The sequence below is a fragment of the Sciurus vulgaris genome, assembly GCF_902686455.1.
Source record: "Sciurus vulgaris genome assembly, chromosome: 2".
Lineage (NCBI taxonomy): Eukaryota > Metazoa > Chordata > Mammalia > Rodentia > Sciuridae > Sciurus > Sciurus vulgaris.
Genome location: NC_136462.1, coordinates 42,643,122 through 42,668,197, shown reverse-complemented (window position 1 = coordinate 42,668,197; position 25,076 = coordinate 42,643,122). Strand labels below are relative to the sequence as shown.

Genomic DNA, 25,076 nt, shown 5'->3' with positions numbered 1-25,076 from the left:
ACTTTTTATGCTTCCATTATGTATTATTCCAAAGGCAACATTAAAAATGCATCTGATTTCCCTTTTCTTGCCTTATAAGGTTCATCAGTGCACCCTGTAAAACTGAGAATAATTTCATCTGGACTTTCTGCTTAGAGGGGATTTAGACTCAAAGTCAAGTAGAGAATTTATCTGCTATTAATAGATACCCTGCATGGTTATTAATTAATATAATTACCTAAGTTCCTCCATGATCTTAGATTAAGAAATGAATAGAAGAGTAACAGTGAACAAGAACTCCAGAAAAAAGTTATCAGAACTTTCTTATCCTGCCTTAAAATTATGACTTAGATGCTAGAACACAATACTTCAGGTGCATATGATTTATAAAGGCTATGCTATTACCAAAAGTATCAGTTTAAATTTTTAGATATAGATTCTTAACTCCTAATCTTTAATTCTTCCTACCTCCATCTACCTCTTCTTGTTTGTCATGCAACTTTACATCTCATCCCAACTCATCTCCAACTCCCTTATACTTTCTGTACTTCATCTGTCTACTAACTTCTGCCCCTTCCCACTGAGAAGTTAATGCACAGATAAGCAAAAAATGATATATAAAAATATAATAGGCTAAAACCAAACATGGAGAAAAAAAGCAGCAGAGTTAAAAGACTGGTTTAGGATGAAACAGGAACAAGGTAGAATGTAGGGATAAAGAAGACTTAGTACAAATACAGGAGTTATAATCTGATAGAAAAGCATATAAAGGATTGTGAAGGTTGAAAGAGGATTAAAGTTTCAAGTTCATCATCAGGGAAGATCTCTCTGACAAATAGGTGAGACTTAGACCAATTAAGAATTACTTAAGCATCTATTACAGTGATACTGTATTAGAATTATTTATTTCTTTTGCCCCTACTAAATTGTGAGCTCCTTGCAAGAGAGCTAAGTTCTTCAGTATTGCCTGACACAAGGTAAGTATCCACTGAATTTTTAAAATTCAGTGAATAATTGTTGACTCACTTCCTTACCACCTTCTATCCTAACAAGTAATAATTAATTTAATTAGAACTTCTTTGTTAAGACAGAGCAAGATGACATTTTCATTAGTTTGATTATGAAGATATGCTGCTTTAAAGCTAAATACATATACTATTTTATTCCCACTAAAATTACTTGCTTTTGATCACATGTCCATATGAGAATTAATCCCAGAAGACTTTAAAATAATCTTTAAAATCTGAATTAAACACAAAACAAATCCATGAGGCTCTCACCAGGAAAACAAAATAATAATAATACAGAAATAATACTTATCTAATAAAATTATAAATAGAAATACCATTGAGGATACATGTGTAATGTCCATTTAGTAAGTGATGGAAAGGGAGCAGGCACTGAAAAAAGTCATAGTTGACATTGGTTTATTATATTCTTTTTGGTACAAAGATATCATAATTAAAGCAATATGTTACAAAAGGTTAATACCTAGAAATTCCATAAGAATAGTTTCATTCATTTTTAGTTGCTCAGAACATGCCAACACCCTGTTTTGAATTTCTTCATGTTCTCTTTTCTTCTCATAATATTCATGTGAAAAAGGTGTTTCTGAGTATTTTAGTTGGTATTGCTTCAAAACATCTTTATACTGGCATACATAATCATGATACATTTTTCTGTAAAAATTAAAAGAAATTATGTAGTTCTAAAATCCTAATAAATATCGTTAAAGTCTCCTAAATTAAGCATAAAAGGCAATTCAAACATCTATTTGTCCCTATTTTCCTCATTATTGTGTGTACTTCAACTTTCTTTAAACCCCAGGACGCTTCTCAACTATATTTTTTCTTCCTTACCTGGTTAATACTCTTCAATTTCACTTCCACTCCCACCAGGATAATGACACTATTCTTTCCATGGTCATAAATGATCTAAATTGTCCAATCAAATGATATCTTTTTAGTGTTCATCCTAACTGACACTCTAGAACTGGGTTCTTTTAATCACACTTTTTTAAAAAAAAATTTTTTTAGTTGTTGATGAACCTTTATTTTATTTATTTATGTGGTACTGAGAATCAAACCAAGGGCCTCACACAAGCTAGGCAAACACTCTACCACTGAGCCACAACCTGCACCCCAATCATACCTTTTTCCCCACAATTTTTATTGGTATATTACAGTTGTACATATGATGGGATTTGTTGTTATGTATTCATACACGCACAGGATATAACAATATAATTCGGTCAATATCTCTTATATCTTCTTAAATATCTATGCTCCCTGGGTTCTGAGTCTCTTGTTCTGTCCAGCTACCTCTGTAACCATGCCTTTTAAATCTCCTCCAATTTTCTTTAGTTGAAACCATTACATAAAATCACATTCTACGTGTTAAAACTCTGGGTTCATAATCATTCATGTATATCCAAGCATTTAAAAATATTTTCAGTTGTAGATACACACAATACCTTTATTTTATTTATTTATATGTGGTGCTGAGGATGAAACCCAGTGCCTCGAACATGCCAGGCAAGCGCTCTACCACTGAATTACAACCCCAGCCTCCCACAAGTATTTTTATGAAGAAAATTTGAGCAGTTTGGAGGAACTCCTCCACACAACTCAACTAGTAATGAGTGGTCATCCATTTCGACATGAGTTTTAAGGGAGATATTACTCTTACAAAACAATATTAAGACTTCTTTCTCATTCGACCCATACTTGATGGACAAAAGGGGTTGATTAGTATTGCCTATGTGCCAACACTTTGTGATGGGGCCTGGGTGGGAGATACTAAGGACTGAACACAGGGTTTTGCACATGTTAGGCAGGTGCTCTACCTATGTGCCAAATCTAATCCATATTCTGCTGTCTATGAACTAAGAATGGTTTTCAAATTATTGAAAAAACTCAGAAGAAGAATACTCTGAGACGTAATAAAATTTACGAAGTTCAAATTTCACTGTCCATAAATAAGGTTTTATTGGATCATATCTCATTTATTTATATATGGCCTAAAGTCATCTTGTGCCACACAGCAGAGTTGAGCCTACAATACTTACCACCTGGTCCTTTACAAAAAAAATGTTTGCCAATCCTGATCTACAACATTGAAAGTACTCAGTACAGTTCTTCACAGAAAATATACCCTCAACCCCAGTGCTAGAGATTGCACTGAGAGTTTCACTCTCACCAGATCTGTACTCTACATCTCCAATCCTACAGAAAATATATTCTTGAATTCTCTTTTTACCAAATTCTGGTAAATACTTAGTTTCAAAAATAATATTCATGGAAAACTTCTGAAAATACATAGTCCTTACATTCCTCAAGAGTTTATTTCTTAGATCAATAAATTTCTTAAAAGATGCCATAATGATTACTCTCCTTAGCAGAGAAGAAGAGCAAGTATTCTTAAAACTTCTGGTTAATAACATACGTAATGATGAAAGCCTTATACTGGGTCAATAAGTATGAATTTTAAGAATGGTCTAATTTTTTAGTATTACTAAATTCTGTCCCCTTCAGCAAGATAAAGTAGTTGAGCCCAAAGTAAGTTCCTATTCTTCTACAAGTATATTTACCAATTAAGACCCCACTTATGTAATAACTTGGGAAAATGGTCCAGGGAGAAGAGAAATACCATAAAATAATTAGGCCTGAGTCATCAGTTTCAGTTGAGATTAGCATACCATATCCACCTTATTCATATTGCATAGTCATGTCCACTCTTCTAACATTTTCCATAAAGGAATTCTGGCAGAACACAGCAGAGCTAAGTCATGATTCAGAAAGAGTCATTATTATTTCATTTATTTTATCAATACCAGTCTTCATGAAATTGTATGACAAGAACAGGAGATCAGAAACAAGCAGCTAGTGCCTCTAATTCCTTCATTACCCCTGCTACCAACAAATGGATTATTTTCTTTTTATAAATGCCTGGTACTGAATTAATTTCCCTATGTGGGAAAGAAATAGCTATTTTCACTTTAATATCTCTGATTAGCTCAGAGAAATCACCTCCAACACACACTATCATAGAGGTACATATTAGGACAGGTTTACTTTAGCCTCTCACCAAGAATCATTTTTTAGGACTTAATGTTTTAAAATAGTCATGGCATAACATTGAGAAATGTTATACGAAGCAGTTATAGAAATAAGTCAACTCAGGAAGTCAAGGGTCAGGGGCTTAGTGGGGTTGCAGCTTAGTGGTAGAGTGCTTGCCTAGCATGTGTGAGGCACTGAGTTTGATTCTCAGCACCATGTGTATATAAATAAAATAAAGATCCATTGATAACCAAAAATAATTTTATTAAAAAAGTCAAGGGTCAAATGTTTCCTCTCATACACAGAAGCTAGAGAGAAACAAGGAATTTTTTTTTAAAGGGTGATTGCATGAAAATAGGGGAAGGCTAGTGGAATACAGGAAGGGTACTGAGGGAGGGCAAAGGGAGGAACCACAAAATGAAGTTGATCAAATAATGCTATATGCATGTATTAATAAATAAAAATTAATTCCACTTTTATGTAAAACTATAATGTATCAATTCAAAAAACAACAATAATGGAAGGAAGATCAGTAGAATAGAAGAGGAGGATGGGAAAGGGATGAGCAAAGGGAATGGGAAGTACTGGATATTGAAATGGAGGAAATTATATGTATCTATGAATATGTCAAAATGAATCCCATTATTATATATAACTGTACTGCATTAATTAAAAACATTAAAAAGCAGGGTTGTTTTTTTTTTTTTTGGAAAGAAGTCACTGAAGATACTACTGCACTCCCCATTTCCGCTTTATGAAGAACCTGGAGAGAAATCTCTCAAGCCTTAGGAAAAACTTCACAACCTATCCTAAGCAAGTAAACCGCTGGGAATTAAAACCAGGGCCTTGAGCATTCTAGAAAAGTGTTCTACCACTGAGTCACACCCTCAGCCTCTAATGGAACAGGTTTTTAAATGAATACTCTGAATTTCAAACTGATCCTATTTCTTGATCAATGCCTTGACTACTAAGAATTTCAAAGCCTAATCTGTATCTTTAACAAAAAAATAAGCAGGATCACATGTAGCCTTGATTTTTATATTTAGGTGTCTTTTTAAACACTATAATATTTTTATACAAATATTTCAAATTCTTTTGGGAATGAAGCAGGATCTGTAAATGACAACCTAATAGTCTCCTTCACCTTTTTCACCTTCTTATTCTTTGAATTGTAGTATACTTTAGCTTTCTCCTCTTTGCTCCATATATTTTCCTGGGAAAGTTCATCTGTTTATAAGATTTCTAATGCTATTAAGTTCAAATCTTTAACTTTAGTTTCTATCTTAAGACTCATCTTTGAAAATAATGGATTATAGATTTTACATGTATGGTGTTTTTATTTTAAGAGGGTTGTTTTTTGTTTGTTGGTAGGTTAGTTTTGTTTTGTTTTTTATACTGAGGATTGAATCCAGGGATGCTTTACCACTAAGCTTTATCCCCAGCATTATTTATTTATTTATTTATTTATTTATTTATTTATAATTCTTGAGACAGGGTCTTGCTAAGCTGCTTAGGGTCTCACTAAGTTGCTGGGGCTGACCTTGAACTTGTGATTCTCCTATCTCAACCTCCAACTTGTTGGGATTATAGGCATGTACCACCAGCCCACAACATGTGTGTTTTTTAAGTAAAATGTAAACACTGATACTGTTCTCATCTTATTATTTTAAAAACAAATCGTTTCAATTTTTAAAATTAGGTGAAATTTTAATGCTACAGATCATGTTCAAAGTTTTTAACCTTGTTTTATTACATTCACTAATTACATTTATTCCCTAAGATGATGTGATTTTAAATATAATAAAATAAATTCACGCAACTATTGGTGTTTCTCCATAGAATATAACCACTCTACTAAATTAACAATCTGAAAATGCCCTTAAAAAACAAATACTTCAAATTTTTCAAAAGTTAATTCTACAAATAATTATCCCCCTAAATGTTTGCCTAAACTGTTTAGTCATAAATACCATTAGCTGAAGACCTATGCTATAATTGCTGCTGATAAATGGTCTATATCTAAGGTAATATCTCAACATATTCAAGATTTACAACAAATAGGTAGACCTTCAATATATCACATTTACTTAAAAAAAAAAACTCCCTGAGGATACATACTTTCTAAATTTTTCAATTAATATTCTTTTTAAAAAAATATTTTTAGTTGTAGATGGATTCAATGCCTTTATTTATTTATGTGGTGCTGAGAATCGAACCCAGTGCCTCACACGTGCTAGGCAAGCACTCTACCACTGGGCCACAACCCCAGCCCTTGGTTAATCTTACAAAGCATGTTCCAATAATACTAAGTTATAGAACTGACACACTTAAGTTAATATAAATACCATACTTGTCTTTTTCAATGGTTTCTTGATAAACAGTAAATTGGTCCTGCATATAATCTTCATGTTTATGAAAAACATCACATGTTGGCTTCCAGCTATGGGAAAAAGTTATAGTTGTAATTAGCATCTCAGAATGATAAATGAATTGGCAGAGATATTAAAAAATGAATAAAATCATTTAAAGAGAAATGAATGTCTCTTCCTAGAGAAAATAAGTTTACATCAAGAAAAAATATACCCTATGCCACAATGAAACCCACTATCTGTATAATTTAATATGCACCAATTTTTAAAATAATAAATACAAAAGTATAAAAAAAAGAAAAAATTTGCATTTCCTATCACCATCACTATCAGCATCCATGCACTTATATACTCCATAAAATTTGTTTTTGAGTCATGGCAGGGAAAGAAACAAATATAGCACGGCTGAATTATGTGTTGCTATGATATTTCCATTATACACCATGAACACTCCTCAGTCCTTCTTTCTCATCATATTTCTAAGATGTTGGCCAAGAAATTATTTTGTAGTAAGCACTCAAAAGCCTTGAATTAGGGGCTGGGATTGTAGCTCAGTGTACATGCTTGCCTAGCATGTGTGAGACACTGGGTTTGATTCTCATTACCGCATACAAATAAAAAATAAAGGTTCATTTACAACTAAATATATATATATATATTTTTTTAAAGAAGCTTGGATTAGGGCTAAAGTGTCTTTCTTTTCCTCTGTTACTATTATAACCTCCTGAGTTGCAAAGAAAGAAAATAAGCCAGAATGAATTATCAAATCAGATAGTGAAAATAAAAGGAATATTCATCTTATATATACATTTTATTGTATAACTTAAAAAATATTATCAATATGAAAAAACTAAAATTATTAATATATACTGTGGAAGCTTCCATTGTAAGAATTGTCTGAGTATTTCCTCTGTTTTCATTTTTTTTTTCAGATTCAAAAAGTATATATGCCATTCTGTTTTGCTAATAGATCAGTAATTATTTAGGCTTTTAAAAATGCCTTAATGTGTTTTAGTGCTGGTCCCACTTCTATGTTTAGTTTTTTTCACTAAATTTAGCATCAGGTGATATAGCTTAAAACTGTTAAGTTTTCATTGAGATTTTGTTAAATTTACAAATTAATTTACACAATAATATGGTCCTTCCATTTGTAGAAAGACTATTATTTTGCCTTCAGTAGTATTTTAATTTTTATTTTTAATAGGTCTCACTTTTTTTGTTTTGTTTTGTTTTTGCGGTGCTGGGGGTTGAACCCAGTGCCTTCTGCATGTGAGGCAAGCACTCTACCAACTGAGCTATATCCCCAGCCTGGTCTCACATTTTTGTTGACAAACATATTAATATACTTTTTGTTACTGTTATATATGAAATCTTTTCTTCCATTAAACCTTCCAAAAGATTGTTTGAAAAAATAAAAGTATATATGCCCACTTTGGAAGCACAGGAAAGTATATATAAGAAAATAACTATCATACATATTCTCAACATTAAATTACTACTATGATTTTAATAAATTGTTTCTAGATTTTGTTATAATTATATATTTTAACATCAGAAATTATATTCACTTATAATTTATCCTCCTTCATCACTTACTGAATAGAAATTGTACTTAAAATAATTGTCTGAATTTCTGATGTCTTAAAAAATATTCTCCAAAAGAAAATTAACAGGCCAAAGATTATACATGCACATATTCTGAGCATTTAAAAATTCCATAAGAAACATATGCTCACTGAGAAGATATTCACTATAAGCATTTCAATGTACATCCTTTTAAGTTCCTCTACTTCAATATAGGTATATTATTATGCATTGGGTTCATACTATGAATAATGATTTATAAGCTGCTTTGTTCAATTTGTAATATACTTTTTTTTTTTTTTTTGGTACCAGGGAATGAACTCAGGGGCACTCAATCAGTAAGCCACATCCCCAGCCCTATTTTGTATTTTATTTGGAGATAGGGTCTCTCAGGGTTGCTTAGTGCCTTGCCATTGTTGAGGCTGGCTTTGAACTCTCCATCCTCCTGCCTCAGCCTCCCAAGTCACTGGGATTACAGGCTGTGCCACCATGCCCGGCCAATTTGTAATATGCTATTAACATTTTCCCATGTCAAACATATTCCTATGTCATAATTTTATTGGTTGTCTCATCTTCAGTCATATGGATATACCAAAATTCATTTAACCAGTCCCCTAATGTTAAACATTTAGAGTTACTTCCAATGATTTCCTATCATAAAAATGGTTGAAGTAGAATTTACTCAGTTCAACGGCAAGAAAACAAATAACTTGATTAGAAATAGGGCAAAAGACCTGAACAGACTTTTCTCAAAAGTAGTCTTTTACTTTGAAAATTTTAAAAAATATTTTTAAAATATTTTTTAGATGTTGATAGACCTTTATTTTATTCATTTATTTATATGTGGTGCTGAGAATCAAACCCAGTATCTCACACAAGCGAGGCAAGCACTCTATCACTGAGCCACAACCCCAGATCTACCTTGAAAATTTTTAGGTTGGATTCCTTTAAATCTTAAGCCAGGGGTGTAGCTCAGTGGTACTTGCCTATCATGTATAAGGCCTTGGCTTTGATCCCTAGCACCATATAAACAAAAACACTAAGATCTTGAAAAGCAAAAGATGGAAATTATTTCAGACTTCTCTAATAGGAATGACATAGACTATATTAAAAATTCTTTATTTAGACTAACTAGATCTGAGTTAGTGAAATCTCATTATTCAGCACTTAGGTCAATGGTAGAGCACCTGCTTATCATGTATAAGGCCCTAGGTTCAATCCCCAACACCAAAAAAACAAATCAAACCAAAACAAAACAAAAACTATTTGAAAGCAATGGTGTCTTCAACTATAAACCCAGAAATCTTGAATAAAAAAATCAAATGACAATTACTGAAGGTTTATTTCTTTCAAATACTCACTTACTACAGTTGTCTTTGATCTCATTACTATGTTTACAGTAATGAGCAATTTCCTCATCTGTTGTATTTATAGTTTCATGTATCTTACAAATAGTTGATTTGTTTTCTTTTATATCTTCAAAGCATTCTAAAAGAGGAAATGTTTATTTTCTTAAGGGAGAAATCATAAATTCAAAATAAACAAATACAGTAAGAAAGAAAAGTTTATGGCAATTTACCTAAAAGGAGGAGGAGCCAGAAAAATGAGAAGTGAGGCTTGAGAAGGAAAGGCTCCTATACTAAAAAGCAGAAAATCAGAGCTAGACCTGATCCTAGAACCAGAAACTATGAAGGATTTGTATTCACAATTGAAGAAAAATAAATGTTCCCTGGGCTAGATTAGGTGACCCTTAGGTCAAATTACCTTAGGATGCTATGAATTCATGTAAATGTTTACTCATTAATGATATTAACATTTTTTGTTTTTGACACATGTATAATTTCTATTCAACAATTCCACATAAATTATTAAATATACCTTCAACTAACTTACTTGCCAATGATTAAGTACAGATAAATATATAATTATTGAAAGGATTAATTTCACAACTGTTTTTTGATTGCAGAAAAGATTACCAAATTCAACCTTTCTGTGACTGTTAAGAATAATTATATATTTAGAATGAAAATATTTTTATAACTTAAAACATTATATTTATTTAATTTGCCTAGCCATTTCACTTATATTCACTAGCCAATTCACTTATTTCAGAACTATTATTCCTGAAAATGTCACATCAATCCTGGTTCCTAATTTTCGGTGATTTTTTTAAAGAGAAATATTTGAAATAACTGCTATTTGAGAAATATAACATTTTCTAAACTGCACCCAAGGGTCATTGCTGCTTAAAGCAAAATTCTTCACAAAATAATTATATACTGGATACACAAATATTACTGAAAAACGGGAGGCGAGTCACAACTATTTTGCCTAGGCTAAAAAACTCATTAGCCACTAGAAAGAATTTCCACAAGTTACAATATCAACTACAGGTTGCCCTAAATAGGGCAATTATTTATTATTCCATATGTCATAAAAAATTAAAACTAAAATATCTTTAACATGCAAAACTACTTACTATTAATTCTTTGAAGTATGTCTTCTTTAGTACTTATGTCTTGCTCATACTGGAAAACTAAAACAATTCTTTTGTGACTTTACTTCATTGTTAAAATGTCAAATAATAATAGTGACCTGTTTATTCTCACTTTATACCTACCAAATTCTAACAAAAGTCTGTCCAAACTGAGAAATAGGCTGTCATTCATCCTGGATACTACGTAAAGAAAATAAAAATAAAAAGTCATATGCAAAACACACACATATTCTGTAGCAACTTTTTTAATATAACATTCCTCACAGAACAATGTGGGTGCAATCTTCCACCATGATGTTCTGCCTTACCTCAAGCCCCAAGGAATGGAACTGGCTATCTATGGACTGGGAAGTCTGAGACCATAAGCCCCCAATAAACTTTTCCTCCTTAAGGAAAAAAAAAAAAAAAAGAACAATGTGGGTGGAGGAAGAGAGAGGGTGAGACCCTTTCAGTGCACAGCCACCTTCCTAGCCAGGTACTGCAGAGCTCTAGGAGACACTTAAGCAGCAGCTGAATGCAGTTGCACGACTGAGACCTGGGGCAATGAGGGGGCGCCTTCCCAACTGTTTATTCCTGGTACTGCAGTAAGCCTTCGAATCTGCTGGGATCCGGAAGGACGTGCCCTGTAAAATAAATCTCTATGTCCCTTCTTGGCGTGTGTACTGCCCCGCGCAGCAGGATTCCTGAAGCAAGTCCTTCACCAACAGCGAGGTGAAACCTAGAAAAGTGGTGCAAGTCCACATTTACCAATTTGCTCCCCCGCCCCGAGAAGTAAAAAGAAAAAGGGGACTTTTTTCACGAGAACCGACTTGCAGTACAAAACACGCCAGAGGCGGGTTCGCAGCTCTGGCTCCCCGCAGACCCACGGGCAGGGCGCCTCGCAGCCGAGATTTGTGGCGGGAATTCGCTCGCCGGTCCTCCCCTCAGGCCACGCGGCGCGACTCAGCCAGTCACGCGACAACCCTGGCGCCGTGCGTGTCGAGCGCCCGCCACGAGTAGTTCTCCAAGGTAGGGCCAGGCAGCCACTCCCGCCACCCTCCTCAGAGCCGCCCGCGCAGGGACACACCACCCCACACGGTTCCCTTTCCCACCCACCTAAACGGCCCGTCTGAACCCAGACGTCCACGCCCTCTCTCCCTAGGGTCCCAAACTCCACTTAGGGTCCGGGTCACCAGGAATGCCACCCCAGATCCTGACTCGAAAGGCCAGAGCCTCGTCCTGCCCTCGCGCCCTGGCGTCAGCCACGGTAGACCCCGCGGAGCTCGCAGCGAGCGGCAGATCGCGCGGAAGAACGAGATCGCGCTGCCGGCGAGAACGGGGTGGCGATCGCGCCATCCTCGGCGCTCAGGCCTCGCAACCGCCCAAGTGGGTGCGGGTGAGACTGAGGTCGCCAAAAAAACCCCGAAAAAACAAACAAACAAAAGAAAACCAGGGACCTGTCAGGGACGCTCCCGCTGCCTTGCAACCTAGCGTTAACTTTAGACTATTCAGTCCTCTTGTAATCTAATGGCTTTTGAAAAAATGTGTGTTGGAGAATAGCAGTAAAATAGATATTAACTTTAACATGACAGTAAGAAGCGCATCAATCAAAATTCAGTTTTGAATTCAGCATTTTGCTTCTTTGAAAAGCAAGCATAATTCAAACACGTTTTATGAAATATTTTAAGGCTACCTCATCTGTGGTTGCAAATAAAGGATATTTTCCTCCTAACAAACTGTTGTTGATAGATAATTTATGCTTTTAGAATCCGCATGTTCAAAGTGAAGACTGAAGAAAAAATAATTTAAACGATTTACCTCAATTCGTTGTTGTTGTTTTGAGGATTGAACCCAGGGCCTCACGTATGCTAAGCATGTCCTCTACTACTGAGCTAGATCCCTGTTAAATCTTTTATTTCTGGTGGAAATGTTTTTAATCCTAAATGATCTCAATAATTGCCTCAAGCTGATACATCCTAAACTGTCTAATAAATTAAGATGAAAAGCAAGCTTTGAGAAGTTTTTCTTAAGTACACATTATATATTTTATTATACTGTGTTGTGATGTTGAGAACTAGTATTAATGATAGTAAACCATCAAAGTAATTTAGGTTCTGATTATTTAAGAACTTATCATATTTATTTGTGTGTGTGAGAATGAAAACCTTTATTTTTTTCAGCATTACTGAGGTATAATTAACAAATAAAAAATTTTATATACTTTCAGAGTACAACATAGTACATTAGTTTTCTGTTGCTAATAAGACATGCCACAAACCGGGTAAGTTACAGAGAAAAGTGGTTTATTTTGGCTTACAAGATCTCTCCAAGGTTGAGGGGCCACATCAGAGGACAGCCTTCTTGGTGGCAAAAGTCCTGAGGCAGCGCAAGGTATCATGTAGCAAGAGACAGGCAGTGTGCACATGTATGAGTGTCTCTTCTGTCTCTCACCCTCTTCTAACACAGCACCAAGATTGAGTCATGGGGACTCTATCACTGTGACCTTATCTAATCCTAATCACCTTCCAAAGGCCCAATCTATGAACTCAGTACTTGGGATTGTTTCCACCCTGTTAATACTTCACAATGGGGAGGAAATGTCAACCCATGAAGGCTTGGGGGACAAACTCGAACCATATCCAAACCATAGCAATTATGAAATAATTATCAATCAAATTAATTTGTATATTAATTCACCATATTCACCACCTCATATACTTATCATTTGTGTACGTGGCATGAATATTTAAGATCTACTCTCTTAGCAAATATCAAGTATACAATTTAGTATAATTATAGTCAGCATGCTACATCATAACTTTTCACCTTCCTAACTCAAACTTCATCCTCTTTGATCCAAATCTCCCCATTCCCGCCTCCCACTTCCCCTCCCTCTGGCTGCCATCATTCTACTCTACCTCTATGAATTTAACTTTTTAAGATTCTACCTATAAAGTGAGATCAGGCAGTATTTGTGCTTCTGTATCTAGCTTATTTTCCTTAGCATAATGTCCTGCAGGTTCATCCATGTTGTCATAAATGATAGGATTTTCTTCTTTTTTAAAAGCTAACTAATATTCCATTGTGTTTGTGCATGTATATGCCTTACATTTTCTTTATCCAAATTGTCGATGGACACTTAGGTTGATTTCATACATTGGCTTTTGTGAATAATGTTGCAGTAAATACGGAAGTACAGATATCTCTGACTGATTTCATATCCCATGAATATATACATAGAAGTAGGATTTCTGGATCTGTTACAATTCTTTTTCCATAATGGCCATACTAATTTACATTCCCAACAACAGTGTACAATTTTCCTTTTTTCCACATCATCAGCACTTGTTTTCTTATGTCTTTTTTTTTAAAATATAATAGCCATTCTAACAGGTGTGAGGTAACAGCTCATTGTGATTTTGATTTGCATTTTCCTAATGACTAGGGATGTTGAACATTTTTTTTCATAAACCTATTGACCATTTGTATGTCTTGTTTTGAAGAATGTTTACTCAGGTCCTTTGCCTGTTTTTTGTTTGTTTGTTTGTTTGTTTTAGACAGGTTCTTACTAAATTGTCCAGGATGGCTTTGAACTTGTTATCCTCCTGCCTCTGCCTAACGAATAGCTGGAATTACAGGCGTGGGCCACCACACCCAGTTACTTCGCCCATTTTTTTTTTTTTTTTAAATATGGATTTTTTTTTCTTTTTTTTTTTCTTTTTATTGTAAACAAATGGGATACATGTTGTTTCTCTGTTTGTACATGGTGTAAAGGCATACCATTTGTGTAATCATAAATTTACATACAGTAATGTTGTTTGATTCATTCTGTTATTTTTTCCCTTCCCTCACCCCTCCCACCCCTCTTTACCCTCTATACAGTAGTTCCTTCCTCCATACTTGCCCCCCTCCCTAACCCTAACTCTAACCCTAACACTAACCCTCCCCTCCCCCCCCATTATGTGTCATTCTCCACTTATTAGTGATATCATTCGTCCTTTGGCTTTTTGAGATTGGCTTATCTCACTTAGCATGATATTCTCCAATTTCATCCATTTGCCTGCAAATGCCATAATTTTATCATTCTTTATGGCTGAGTAATATTCCATTGTATATATATACCACAGTTTCTTTATCCATTCATCAATTGAAGGGCATCTAGGTTGGTTCCACAGTCTGACTATTGTTAATTGAGCAGCTATGAACATTGATGTGGCTGTATCTCTGTAGTATGCAGATTTTAAGTCCTTTGGGTATAGGCCAAGGAGTGGGATAGCTGGGTCAAATGGAGGGTCCATTCCAAGTTTTCTAAGGAATCTCCACACTGCTTTCCAGAGTGGCTGCACTAATTTGCAGCCCCACCAGCAGTGTATGAGTGTACCTTTCTCCCCACATCCTTGCCAACACCTGTTGTTGCTCGTATTCTTGATAATCGCCATTCTAATTGGGGTGAGATGGAATCTTAGGGTGGTTTTGATTTGCATTTCTCTTATTACTAGAGATGTTGAACATTTTTCCATATGTTTGTTGATTGCTTGTAGATCTTCTTCTGTGAAGTGTCTATTCATTTCCTTAGCCCATTTGTTGACTGGATTATTTGAATTCTTGGAGTAGAGTTTTTTGAGTTCTTTATAGATTCTGGAGATTAGTGCTCTATCTGAAGTATGATTGGCAAAGATATTCTCCCACTCTGTAGGCTCTTTCTTCGCATTGCTGATAGTTTTCTTTGCTGAGAGAAAGCTTTTTAGTTTGAATCTATCCCAGTGGTTGATTCTAGCTTTTATTTCTTGTGCTATGGGAGTCCTGTTAAGGAAGTCTGGTCCTAGACCAACAAGGTGAAGAGGAGGACATAAACAATTTAAATAGACCAATTTCAAGTACTGAAATAGAAGAAGTCATCAAAAGCCTACCAACAAAGAAAAGTCCGGGACCAGATGGGTTCTCAGCCGAGTTCTACAAACCTTTAAGGAAGAGCTCATTCCAATACTTCTCAAAGTATTCCATAAAATAGAAGAGGAGGGAACCCTCCCAAACTCATTCTATGAAGCCAATATCACACTGATACCTAAACCAGACAGAGACTCATCAAGGAAAGAAAATTTCAGACCAATATCCTTAATGAACATCGACGCAAAAATTCTCAACAAAATTTTAGCAAATCGCATACAAAAACATATTAAAAAGATAGTGCACCATGATCAAGTGGATTTCATCCCAGGGATGCAAGGTTGGTTCAACATCAGGAAATCAATAAACGTAATTCACCATATTAATAGACTTAAAGTCAAGAATCACATGATTATTTCAATAGATGCAGAAAAAGCATTTGATAAAATACAGCACCCCTTTATGCTCAAAACACTAGAAAAAATAGGGATAGTGGGAACATTCCTTAATATTGTAAAGGCCATTTATGCTAAGCCCATGGCTAATATCATTCTAAATGGTGAAAAACTGAAAGCATTCCCCCTAAAAACTGGAACAAGGCAGGGATGCCCTCTTTCACCACTTCTATTCAACATCGTTCTTGAGACTCTGGCCAGAGCAATTAGACAAACCAAAGAAATTAAAGGGATACGAATTGAAAAAGAAGAACTCAAACTATCCCTGTTCGCTGATGACATGATTATATATTTAGAGGAACCTGGAAATTCCACCAGAAAACTCTTAGAACTCATAAGTGATTTCAGTAAAGTAGCAGGTTACAAGATCAATGCCCATAAATCCAACGCATTTTTATACATAAGTGATGAATCTTCAGAAAGAGAAATTAGGAAAACTACCCCATTCACAATAGCCTCGAAAAAAATAAAATACTTGGGAATCAATCTCACAAAAGAGGTGAAAGACCTCTACAATGAGAACTATACAACACTAAAGAAAGAAATTAAAGAACACCTTAGAAGATGGAAAGATCTTCCATGTTCTTGGATAGGAAGAATTAATATTGTCAAAATGGCCATACTACCTAAAGTGCTATACAAATTCAATGCAATTCCAATTAAAATCCTAATGACGTACCTTACAGAAATAGAGCAAGCAATTATGAAATTCATCTGGAAGAATAAGAAACCCAGAATAGCTAAAGCAATCCTTAGCAGGAAGAGTGAAACAGGGGGTATTGCAATACCAGATCTTCAACTCTACTACAAAGCAATAGTAACAAAAACGGCATGGTATTGGTACCAAAATAGAAAGGTAGATCAATGGTACAGAATAGAGGACACGGACACAAACCCAAATAAATACAATTTTCTCATACTAGACAAAGGGGCCAAAAATATGCAATGGAGAAAAGATAGCCTCTTCAACAAATGGTGCTGGGAGAATTGGAAATCCATATGCAACAGAATGAAACTAAACCCATATCTCTCACCATGCACAAAACTAAACTCAAAATGGATTAAGGACCTCGGAATCAGACCAGAGACCCTGCAGATTATAGAAGAAAAAGTAGGTCCAAATCTTCACTTTGCCCATTTTTAAATCAGATTATTTGTTCTCTTGTCACCAAATTATATGGGCTCCTTATTTTAGATAGTAACCCAGTTTTATTCTTATTATACTTGTTTCTGCTATATTTATTATACCTTTTCAGGAAAGCATGAGCAATAGATATGAAGGGTATAATTGCTTAGTTTTGTGAGCACTACATTGCTATGACTGTCAAGAAAAATTGATAGATCAAAAGAGTTGATTCACTTCAACTGAACACCAGATTTTCTTAAGGAAATTTGTTGAAATCTAGAAACACCACCTTTTTGAGATCTAAAAATTAATGTATTTTCATTAAATTTCACATCTATGCAAATCTTAATTACTGTCATGAAAATATACCTGAGTTCTACCAACACCACTACTACCTATCCCATTCCAAAAGTCTCTTCTAAAAAAGCAATGAAGATTTAAACATCCTGGAGATGTTTAAATAAAATTTGCTCCCCCTCTCTACCTCTCTCATGAAATATAGGACTCTATTTGAAATATTATAGAACTTTGATTCATATAACCATTTAGCCCAATAAATCATTTTCTGAGAAAATACTCCCATAAGTCAAAAATCTCTTTTTACCCATTATTAGCACCTTTCTCCTGCTCCATATATGCAAGTCAGAATCTGAAGAATTCTCTGTTCAATCCTGCTGCACATTCTAATTGCATAGTAGACCTTTTCTTCCTTTTTCTGTCTAATTTATTCAACAGAAAGTGTTTCCTACCTACAATTTCTCTCCATTTCTTTCCTCATTGGCCTTTTCAATTCAACCACCATTCCCATCACATTTAACTACTTTCTCAAATAATATTTCTATTCAAAATGCAATGGTGTTTTCTCACTCTTATCCTGCCCCACCCCAATTTTTCTCTTTTCTATATTTGGCTCCATCAAAATTCTATGCATTCCTGATTTCCAAACAACTGTACTCTTCCAGTTCTTCTAAATCTCCTATCTTCCTCTCTTGTTCTATCTTCTACTTCTTTCCCTCACCATCACAATGGACTCTTTTTTTTTAAATTTATTTTTATTGTGAACAAATGGGATACATGTTGTTTCTGTTTGTACATGGAGTAACAGCATGCCATTTGCATAATCATACATTTACATAGGGTAATGATGTTTGATTCATTCCATTATTTTTTTCCTTCCCCCCACCCCTCCCACCCCTCTTACCCCTCTTTTCCCTCTATACAGTCCCTCCTTCCTCCATTCTTGCCCCCCTCCAACCCCCCATTATGTGTCATCATCCACTTATCAGTGAGATCATTCGTCCTTTGGATTTTTAAGATTGGCTTATCTCACTTAGCATGATATTCTCCAATTTCATCCATTTGCCTGCAAATGCCATAATTTTATTATTCTTTATAGCTGAGTAATATTCCATTGTATATATATACCACAGTTTCTTTATCCATTCATCAATTGAAGGACATCTAGGTTGGTTCCACAGTCTGGCTATTGTGAATTGAGCCGCTATGAACATTGATGTGGCTGTATCTCTGTAGTATGCTGATTTTAAGTCCTTTGGGTACAGGCTGAGGAGTGAGATAGCTGGGTCAAATGGTGGGTCCATTCCAAGTTTTCTAAGGAATCTCCACACTGCTTTCCAGAGTGGCTGCACTAATTTGCAGCCCCACCAGCAATGTATGAATGTACCTTTTTCCCCTGCATCCTCTCCTATTGTTGCTTGTATTCTTGATAATCACCATTCTAATTGGGGTGAGATGGAATCTTAGGGTAGTTTTGATTTGCATTTCTCTTATTACTAAAGATGGTGAACATTTTTTCATATGTTTGTTGATTGCTTGTAGATCTTCTTCTGTGAAGTGTCTGTTCATATCCTTAGCCCATTTGTTGATTGGGTTATTTGTATTCTTGGTGTAGAGTTTTTTGAGTTCTTTATGTATTCTGGAAATTAGCGCTCTATCTGAAGTATGAGTGACAAAGATATTCTCCCACTCTGTAGGCTTTCTCTTCGCATTGCCGATAGTTTCCTTTGCTGAGAGAAAGCTATTTAGTTTGAATCTATCCCAGTTATTGATTCTTGCTTTTATTTCTTGTGCTATGGGAGTCCTGTTGAGGAAGTCTGATCCTAAGCCAACAAGTTGAAGATTTGGACCTACTTTTTCTTCTATAAGATGCAGGGTCTCTGGTCTGATTTCAAGGTCCTTGATCCAACAATGGACTCTTAATTAAGGTTTTTCTTCAACTCTGCCCTTCTCTGTGCTCTCCTCCTTGGGTTATTATCCATAATGGCTTTAGTTATTACTGCTGTGTTTATGACTCCCCAAACAGTACTTCTAGTCCTATCCTATTATCTTAGAGCTATCTAAGTTAGATTTTCATGCTTTTCTAGCAATTTAGGTTTAACTTGATACAAATCCAAAATGATATCTTCCTCTCTAATATTCCTGTCTTTCTGACACCTCCTAATAATCAACACATGAAAAATGTTATCTTATGTGACTATTCTCATCTCTCATAAATAATTATTCACAAGGCATTGATTTTTTTTCTTTTATATATTCTTTGGATACATCCAATCCACTCTATACACAGTCTTTGTAGTCAGACAGATATGGATTTAACTATTGGTTCTGTCATTTGTTAAGTCAAAATTGTGGGCAAGTGTCTAAGCTTCATTTTTCTCAAAAGTAAAATGAAAATCATTATAATGCCAGCATGATAGGATGGTTGTGAAAATTAACTTATTTCTATAAAGTCCCTAATATAATGCCCAACTGTGATGACCAACACACAGTATATAGAAAATTAAAAAGGCATCAGAATGAAACTTCTTCAAAAATTCAGAAGCCAACATATGATCCCACTTATATCTTCATTCTGAGGAGGAAAAGTTTACTTGGGGGCTCATGGTTCCAGAGGTCTCAATCCATAGACTATAAGGTCCATTTCTTGAGACTTGATGTGAGGCTGAACATAATGGAGGAAGAATGTGGTGGAGTGAAGCAGTTCACATGGTGGTCAGAAAGCAGAGAGAGACTCCACTCACCAGATACCAAATATATGCCAATGACCCACCTCCTCCAGCTGCACCCTACCTGCCTTCAGTTACCACTTGGTTAATTCCATCAGGGGATTCATTCACTGATTGGGTTAAGGCTGTCATAACCCAATCATTTCTCCTCTAAATTTTCTTGCTTTGTCTCACACATGAGCTTTTGGGGAACCCCTCACATTCATACCATAACAGGAGCTATCTCTCCTTTTCCCTAAAGCCATTTCCTCCATCTGTTTTGAGTATCATCTCCTTTCACCTCCTCAGGAATGTTAAAATACCAAGTATTCTTTTCCTTTTAGGTATATTCAACTTCTTCCATTCAATTAGATCTTGACCATAAGTTTTGAACTTGATGAAATCTTTACCAGTAGAAAGAAAAGGCAAGAAGAGAGAAAGGAAGGGAGGAAAAGAGGGAAGAAGAAAGGAAGGAAAGAAAGATGGAAGGAAGAAAGGGAGGGAGGGAGGGAAAGAAGGAATCTTTCCTAGACACTAAAAATCTTTATTCATCAACATATTTCTCTCACCCACCCATCTGGTAATGCTAACCAGAATACAATTTAGTTCCACTAGAGCCATGGGTATCCACCTGGCACTGGAACAAGTCCAGAGGTTCCATCCATGGGCACTGCCTGGAAACAGGGGACACTGGAATCTACCAGATGTTGGGTTTTATTGACCTGACGCTGAATTCCAAGACAAAATTCTGTACTTCCTTCTTCTCTTCCCTAGCAGATGGAGTCTTTCTCCACTCTGTGCTGCCCAAGGTTGTGGCAAGGAAGGGTGGAAGTAGACCCATGGTGGTCAGTCTGGAGTGTATCCAAAGGCTCCATTCACGGGCACTGGCCTAGGGCTAAGAGTATGGAGCTCTGGTTGGTACTGGGTTTCACTGTGGTAAGCCAGGATTCCAATTATTAGGCTGGACTGTTCCTCCCCAAGAAGAAGGCATCTCTCCATGCTGTACTGCTTGGAGTTGGGAGAAAGGTAACAGGAGCAACTCTACTTCTGTCCCTCTTTGATAATTCTTTCATTATTATGCTGACATCTGGTACTGGTTTCCTGAGCTCTTGTGAAGATAATTTCTGAGCATGAGTAGGTGTTCATATTGATATTCCTGTGGAAAGAGGATTGCTGGAAGGTCTCATTCCATCACCATCTTGCGCTGTCTCTAACCAACCTGCTTTCTAAACAGGCGTCCAAACTTTTACTATTACCTGCTTACCTCATTTCTCAATTTAATTCAATCTGCCTTCCAACCCCATTACACCATAAAATTTGCTCTTGTTAAGGATGACAATGACCACATATTATTAAACCCAATGAACATGATTTAATCCTTATCTGACCTTACTTCTCCACAGCATTCAACAGTATCACTCTTTAAAACACAGTTCACCTGATTTTCCCCCTATCTACACTAATTTCTCTATCTCTTCCTTCAGGTTCATCTCCTCCTACTCAGCCATTAAATGTTATAAATTTCTCAGGGTCAACCCTGGGTCTCTTCTCATTTTGTAAACCATGTGCAAGGCTTCCAGTACAGCCATTACACAGATGACTCACAAATGTGTATCTCTAGCCCAGGCCTCTAGGACCAATCCAAGTTGGTTATTGCAAACAACTTTTGACTTCTAAGTTAGAAGTTTATTCTGGTCAACTTAAAAAAAGTTAGAATTTTTTAAGGTATGGTGTATTGCAAAACTGCCTAGAATGTCTAAAGAGCCAGACTCAGAGGATAGTACTACCTAAAGTTGTATCACAGATTTGGTGGTCAAGATAACTTCACCACAACCAAGCCCTAAAGGCTGCAACTCACACCACTGCCATGAACACTAACTACCACAACTACCCCAAAAACTCTGTCTTACTTCAGCTGCTACCCGTGGCAAAGAGGATTCTTTCTAGGGCACACTTCTTTGTGCTACACATTTCCAACTCAAACCCTTGGGTGGGTACACTTGTTTAAAAAAGTCTAGAATATATGCTCAGTCTCTCCTTCCTTCCAGACTATTAAGATAGGTATTTTCCAAATAAAAGAGTTATATACAGGGCTATGGTGGTGGCTCCAGTGGTAGAGCACTTGCCTAGCATGTGTGAAGCACTGGGTTCGATCCTCAGTACCACATTAAAATAGAAAGTTATGTTCAGCTACAACTAAAACAAATTTTTTAAAAAGAGTTACATATAAACAAATAGTTGAAAAGAACAACTTTTCATCTACCCTCTGAGTTCCAGACCCACATATCTAATCGCCAACATGAGAAGCTGTCTTAGTTCATTGCTTCTGTTATAACAAAATACCATAGACTAGGTAATTTATAAATAATAGAAGCTTATTTTTCACAGGTTTAGAAGCCATGAAGACCAAGATCAAGGCATTAGCAGATTTGGTGTCTGGTAAGGGCTTGCTCTGTTTCCAAGATGGCACCTTGTTGCTGTGTTCTCCAGAGGAGAGGAATGCTGTGTCCTCACATGGTGAAAGGGACAGAAGGGATGGAAGGGATGAACTTGCTCCCTTGAGCCCTTTAGTAAGGGCACTAATCCCACCTATAAGGGCAATGCCCTTATGGTCTCATCACCTCCTAAAGGCTTCACCTCTTGATACTGTTGCATTGGGGATTAAATTTCAACATGAATGTTGGAGAGATACATACCCAGTGTAACTCATCCCCCCCCCCAACTAATGCTGGGCCTCTTTCAATATTCATTCTCTTTTCATGCATAAGCTCATCATCCATTTATACATACCAGAAACAATCTTCCTCTCCTATCATCCCCCATATCTAATCAACCATAAATCCTACCAATTTCACCTCTTAAATATAATTCAAATTCATCCATTGCTCTCAATTTCAACTGCTACCTCTTAGGCTGAGATACCATTATTCATTCTCTTACCTGGATTTTTGTAATAGCTTTCAAACTAGTTTTGCTACATATCTACTTTGACCCTCTTGTCCTTTCTCTATCCATCCTCATAGAGCAGTTCTTAAATGCAAATTTAATACTCTATTCCCCTCCATACATACACACACACCTTAAAATATATCAGTGACTTCTACTGTTCTAGGAATAAAGAACAAAACTGTTATTAAGACCTATATGGTCCTTTATAGTCCTGTCCCTATCTGTCTCGGTATCTTCATATTATACTAATTCCATCTTCCTCTCTGAAATCCAGCTTTATTAAAAACCTTTCAGTTCTTAACATGCTCCTTTCCATCACAGGGACATAGTACTTGCCAGCTCCTCAGCCTGGACTGCTTCATCTTTCTTCATTTAATAACCTCTTTCTCATTCTTCAACTCTCAACTCAAGTATCACAGACTCTGCAGTGTTTATACACTTATCCTTCATAGCCATTAAGACAGTTGTAATTCTCCACCATTTGTGTAATTATTGTATAAATATCTACATCATCCACTCTATTGTAGGTGCCATAAGAAAAGGCTCACCCACCTTGCCTCCCCCACTCCTTGGTAGTCACAACAAGTAGGTTACAGCAGTAGTTTTTCAAAATAGCTACAATCCCAATTCAATTCATAAGCACTTGCAAGAGAATGGATGCCACTTCAGTCTACAAATAGTCTTTACAGGAAAAAGAGTTACAAAATAGGAAGTGAAGCAATGTGAATTTGCTAAGACCAATTTATTTACAGATATGGCAATCAAATCAATAGGGAAAACAACAGGTTTTAAATGTGCGAGGATTTTCAAATAGCATGATTGGATTTATACCCAACCCTTTTTCTTTGTCCCCTCATTTGATCTAAGTGTGGGTCAGTACAGCTGACTTTCTTGGCCAAATCACACTTGTACCTTCATCATTTCCATAAATTATCATGTCAATAAAATATGGGTAACTGACAATTCTGCCTTCCTTTCCTGACAATAATCTTAATGCTAGTGGATTCCTCCTTCTGTGTATATGCAAACTATATTAGACAAATGCAAAAAGCAGACTTTTTCATTACAATAGATCTCGCAGACACCACCAAATGTTAATCTAACCCATTCATTCTTTTACTTTTTGATTCTGTTCTTGGTATAATCCTATTTCTCCTCAAATATGTCTGCTTACTTCTAAAATTCATTTCAACTTATCCCCCCTTACCCCATCCTTTATCTCACATAATTCTTCAACTTTACTTCTCTTTTTTGCTCCATTATATCCTCAGCACCCAGCACAGGACCTGATTCATGATAGAAACTCAACATATACTCATTTGTGAATAAATGAATGAATGAGATATAGGTGTCCCCAAAATGGATACATTTTTTCAGGTATGGATCACTATAATAGACTGGAGATACCCTCTATTTGACCTACCTTGTGTATTTCTATTCCATCCAATAATACTGATTTTTCTTATATCAATTCCATCACATTACTTACCTAATTCAAAAGAAATATATACATTTTCCTCTGCTTCAAATTGGAATGCTTCTTCAGTATTTCAAGACTTTCTATAATATGACTTCAACTTTATTTCCCAACAAAATCTTTCCACTTTAATCAAGACAGCTCCTTCGATGATCAATGAAGATATTGTGCTTATTGAAGCCTCTGTGGCTTTGCGTTCAAGTTATTCCACTTAACTGGAAAGTTTCTTCTCCTTTACCTGATCAAGATCTACTTAATCTTTAGTGTTGAAATCCAAACCTCCCCAGAAACCCTGTCCTAATACCCATATCCCTTTCACTAGAGTCTATGGCACTTTATAGAAAACTGCATGCATTTATGTAGTATGCCAAACACTGGGATTACAAAGATGAAGGAAGCCCTCACTCTCAAATACACCACCATTCAACAGTGAAGACAGATAATCATGGTGATGAATACCATATGAAATGTACACATGTAATTGGGATGATATTGAGAGAAAATCAATGATCTCAATGACCTTTATTTTGAGGTCAGCCAGTAGCCCAGGGCAGAAAACAAAATTCACACCAAAGGATTCAAATGATAATACATTAGTAAAGAGGCTACTTATAGAGAAATGGGCAAACACAAACTAAATAGTGTTTCCCTCCTGAAGGTAAATGTCTAGAAGTCCAGATGATAGCACTGAATGCCTGCATAACACTTCAA

The 25,076-nt window shown here is 35.8% G+C and overlaps 1 protein-coding gene across 1 annotated transcript in view; it reads right to left on the bottom strand.

The window, feature by feature from the left end:
- The window catches only part of LOC306653041 (protein SIX6OS1), a gene marked incomplete at both ends in the record, with an annotated part of 41,950 nt that extends 31,291 nt beyond the window's left edge, over window positions 1-10,659 (bottom strand). The window contains 6 exons of the mRNA XM_079125831.1: window positions 1,337-1,379; window positions 1,471-1,658; window positions 6,388-6,477; window positions 9,352-9,478; window positions 10,470-10,526; window positions 10,611-10,659. Of these exons, the coding sequence (XP_078981957.1) occupies window positions 1,337-1,379; window positions 1,471-1,658; window positions 6,388-6,477; window positions 9,352-9,478; window positions 10,470-10,526; window positions 10,611-10,659 (554 nt within the window). The remainder of the gene's footprint in view (window positions 1-1,336; window positions 1,380-1,470; window positions 1,659-6,387; window positions 6,478-9,351; window positions 9,479-10,469; window positions 10,527-10,610) is intronic.
- Between the last annotated feature and the right edge of the window lie 14,417 nt (window positions 10,660-25,076).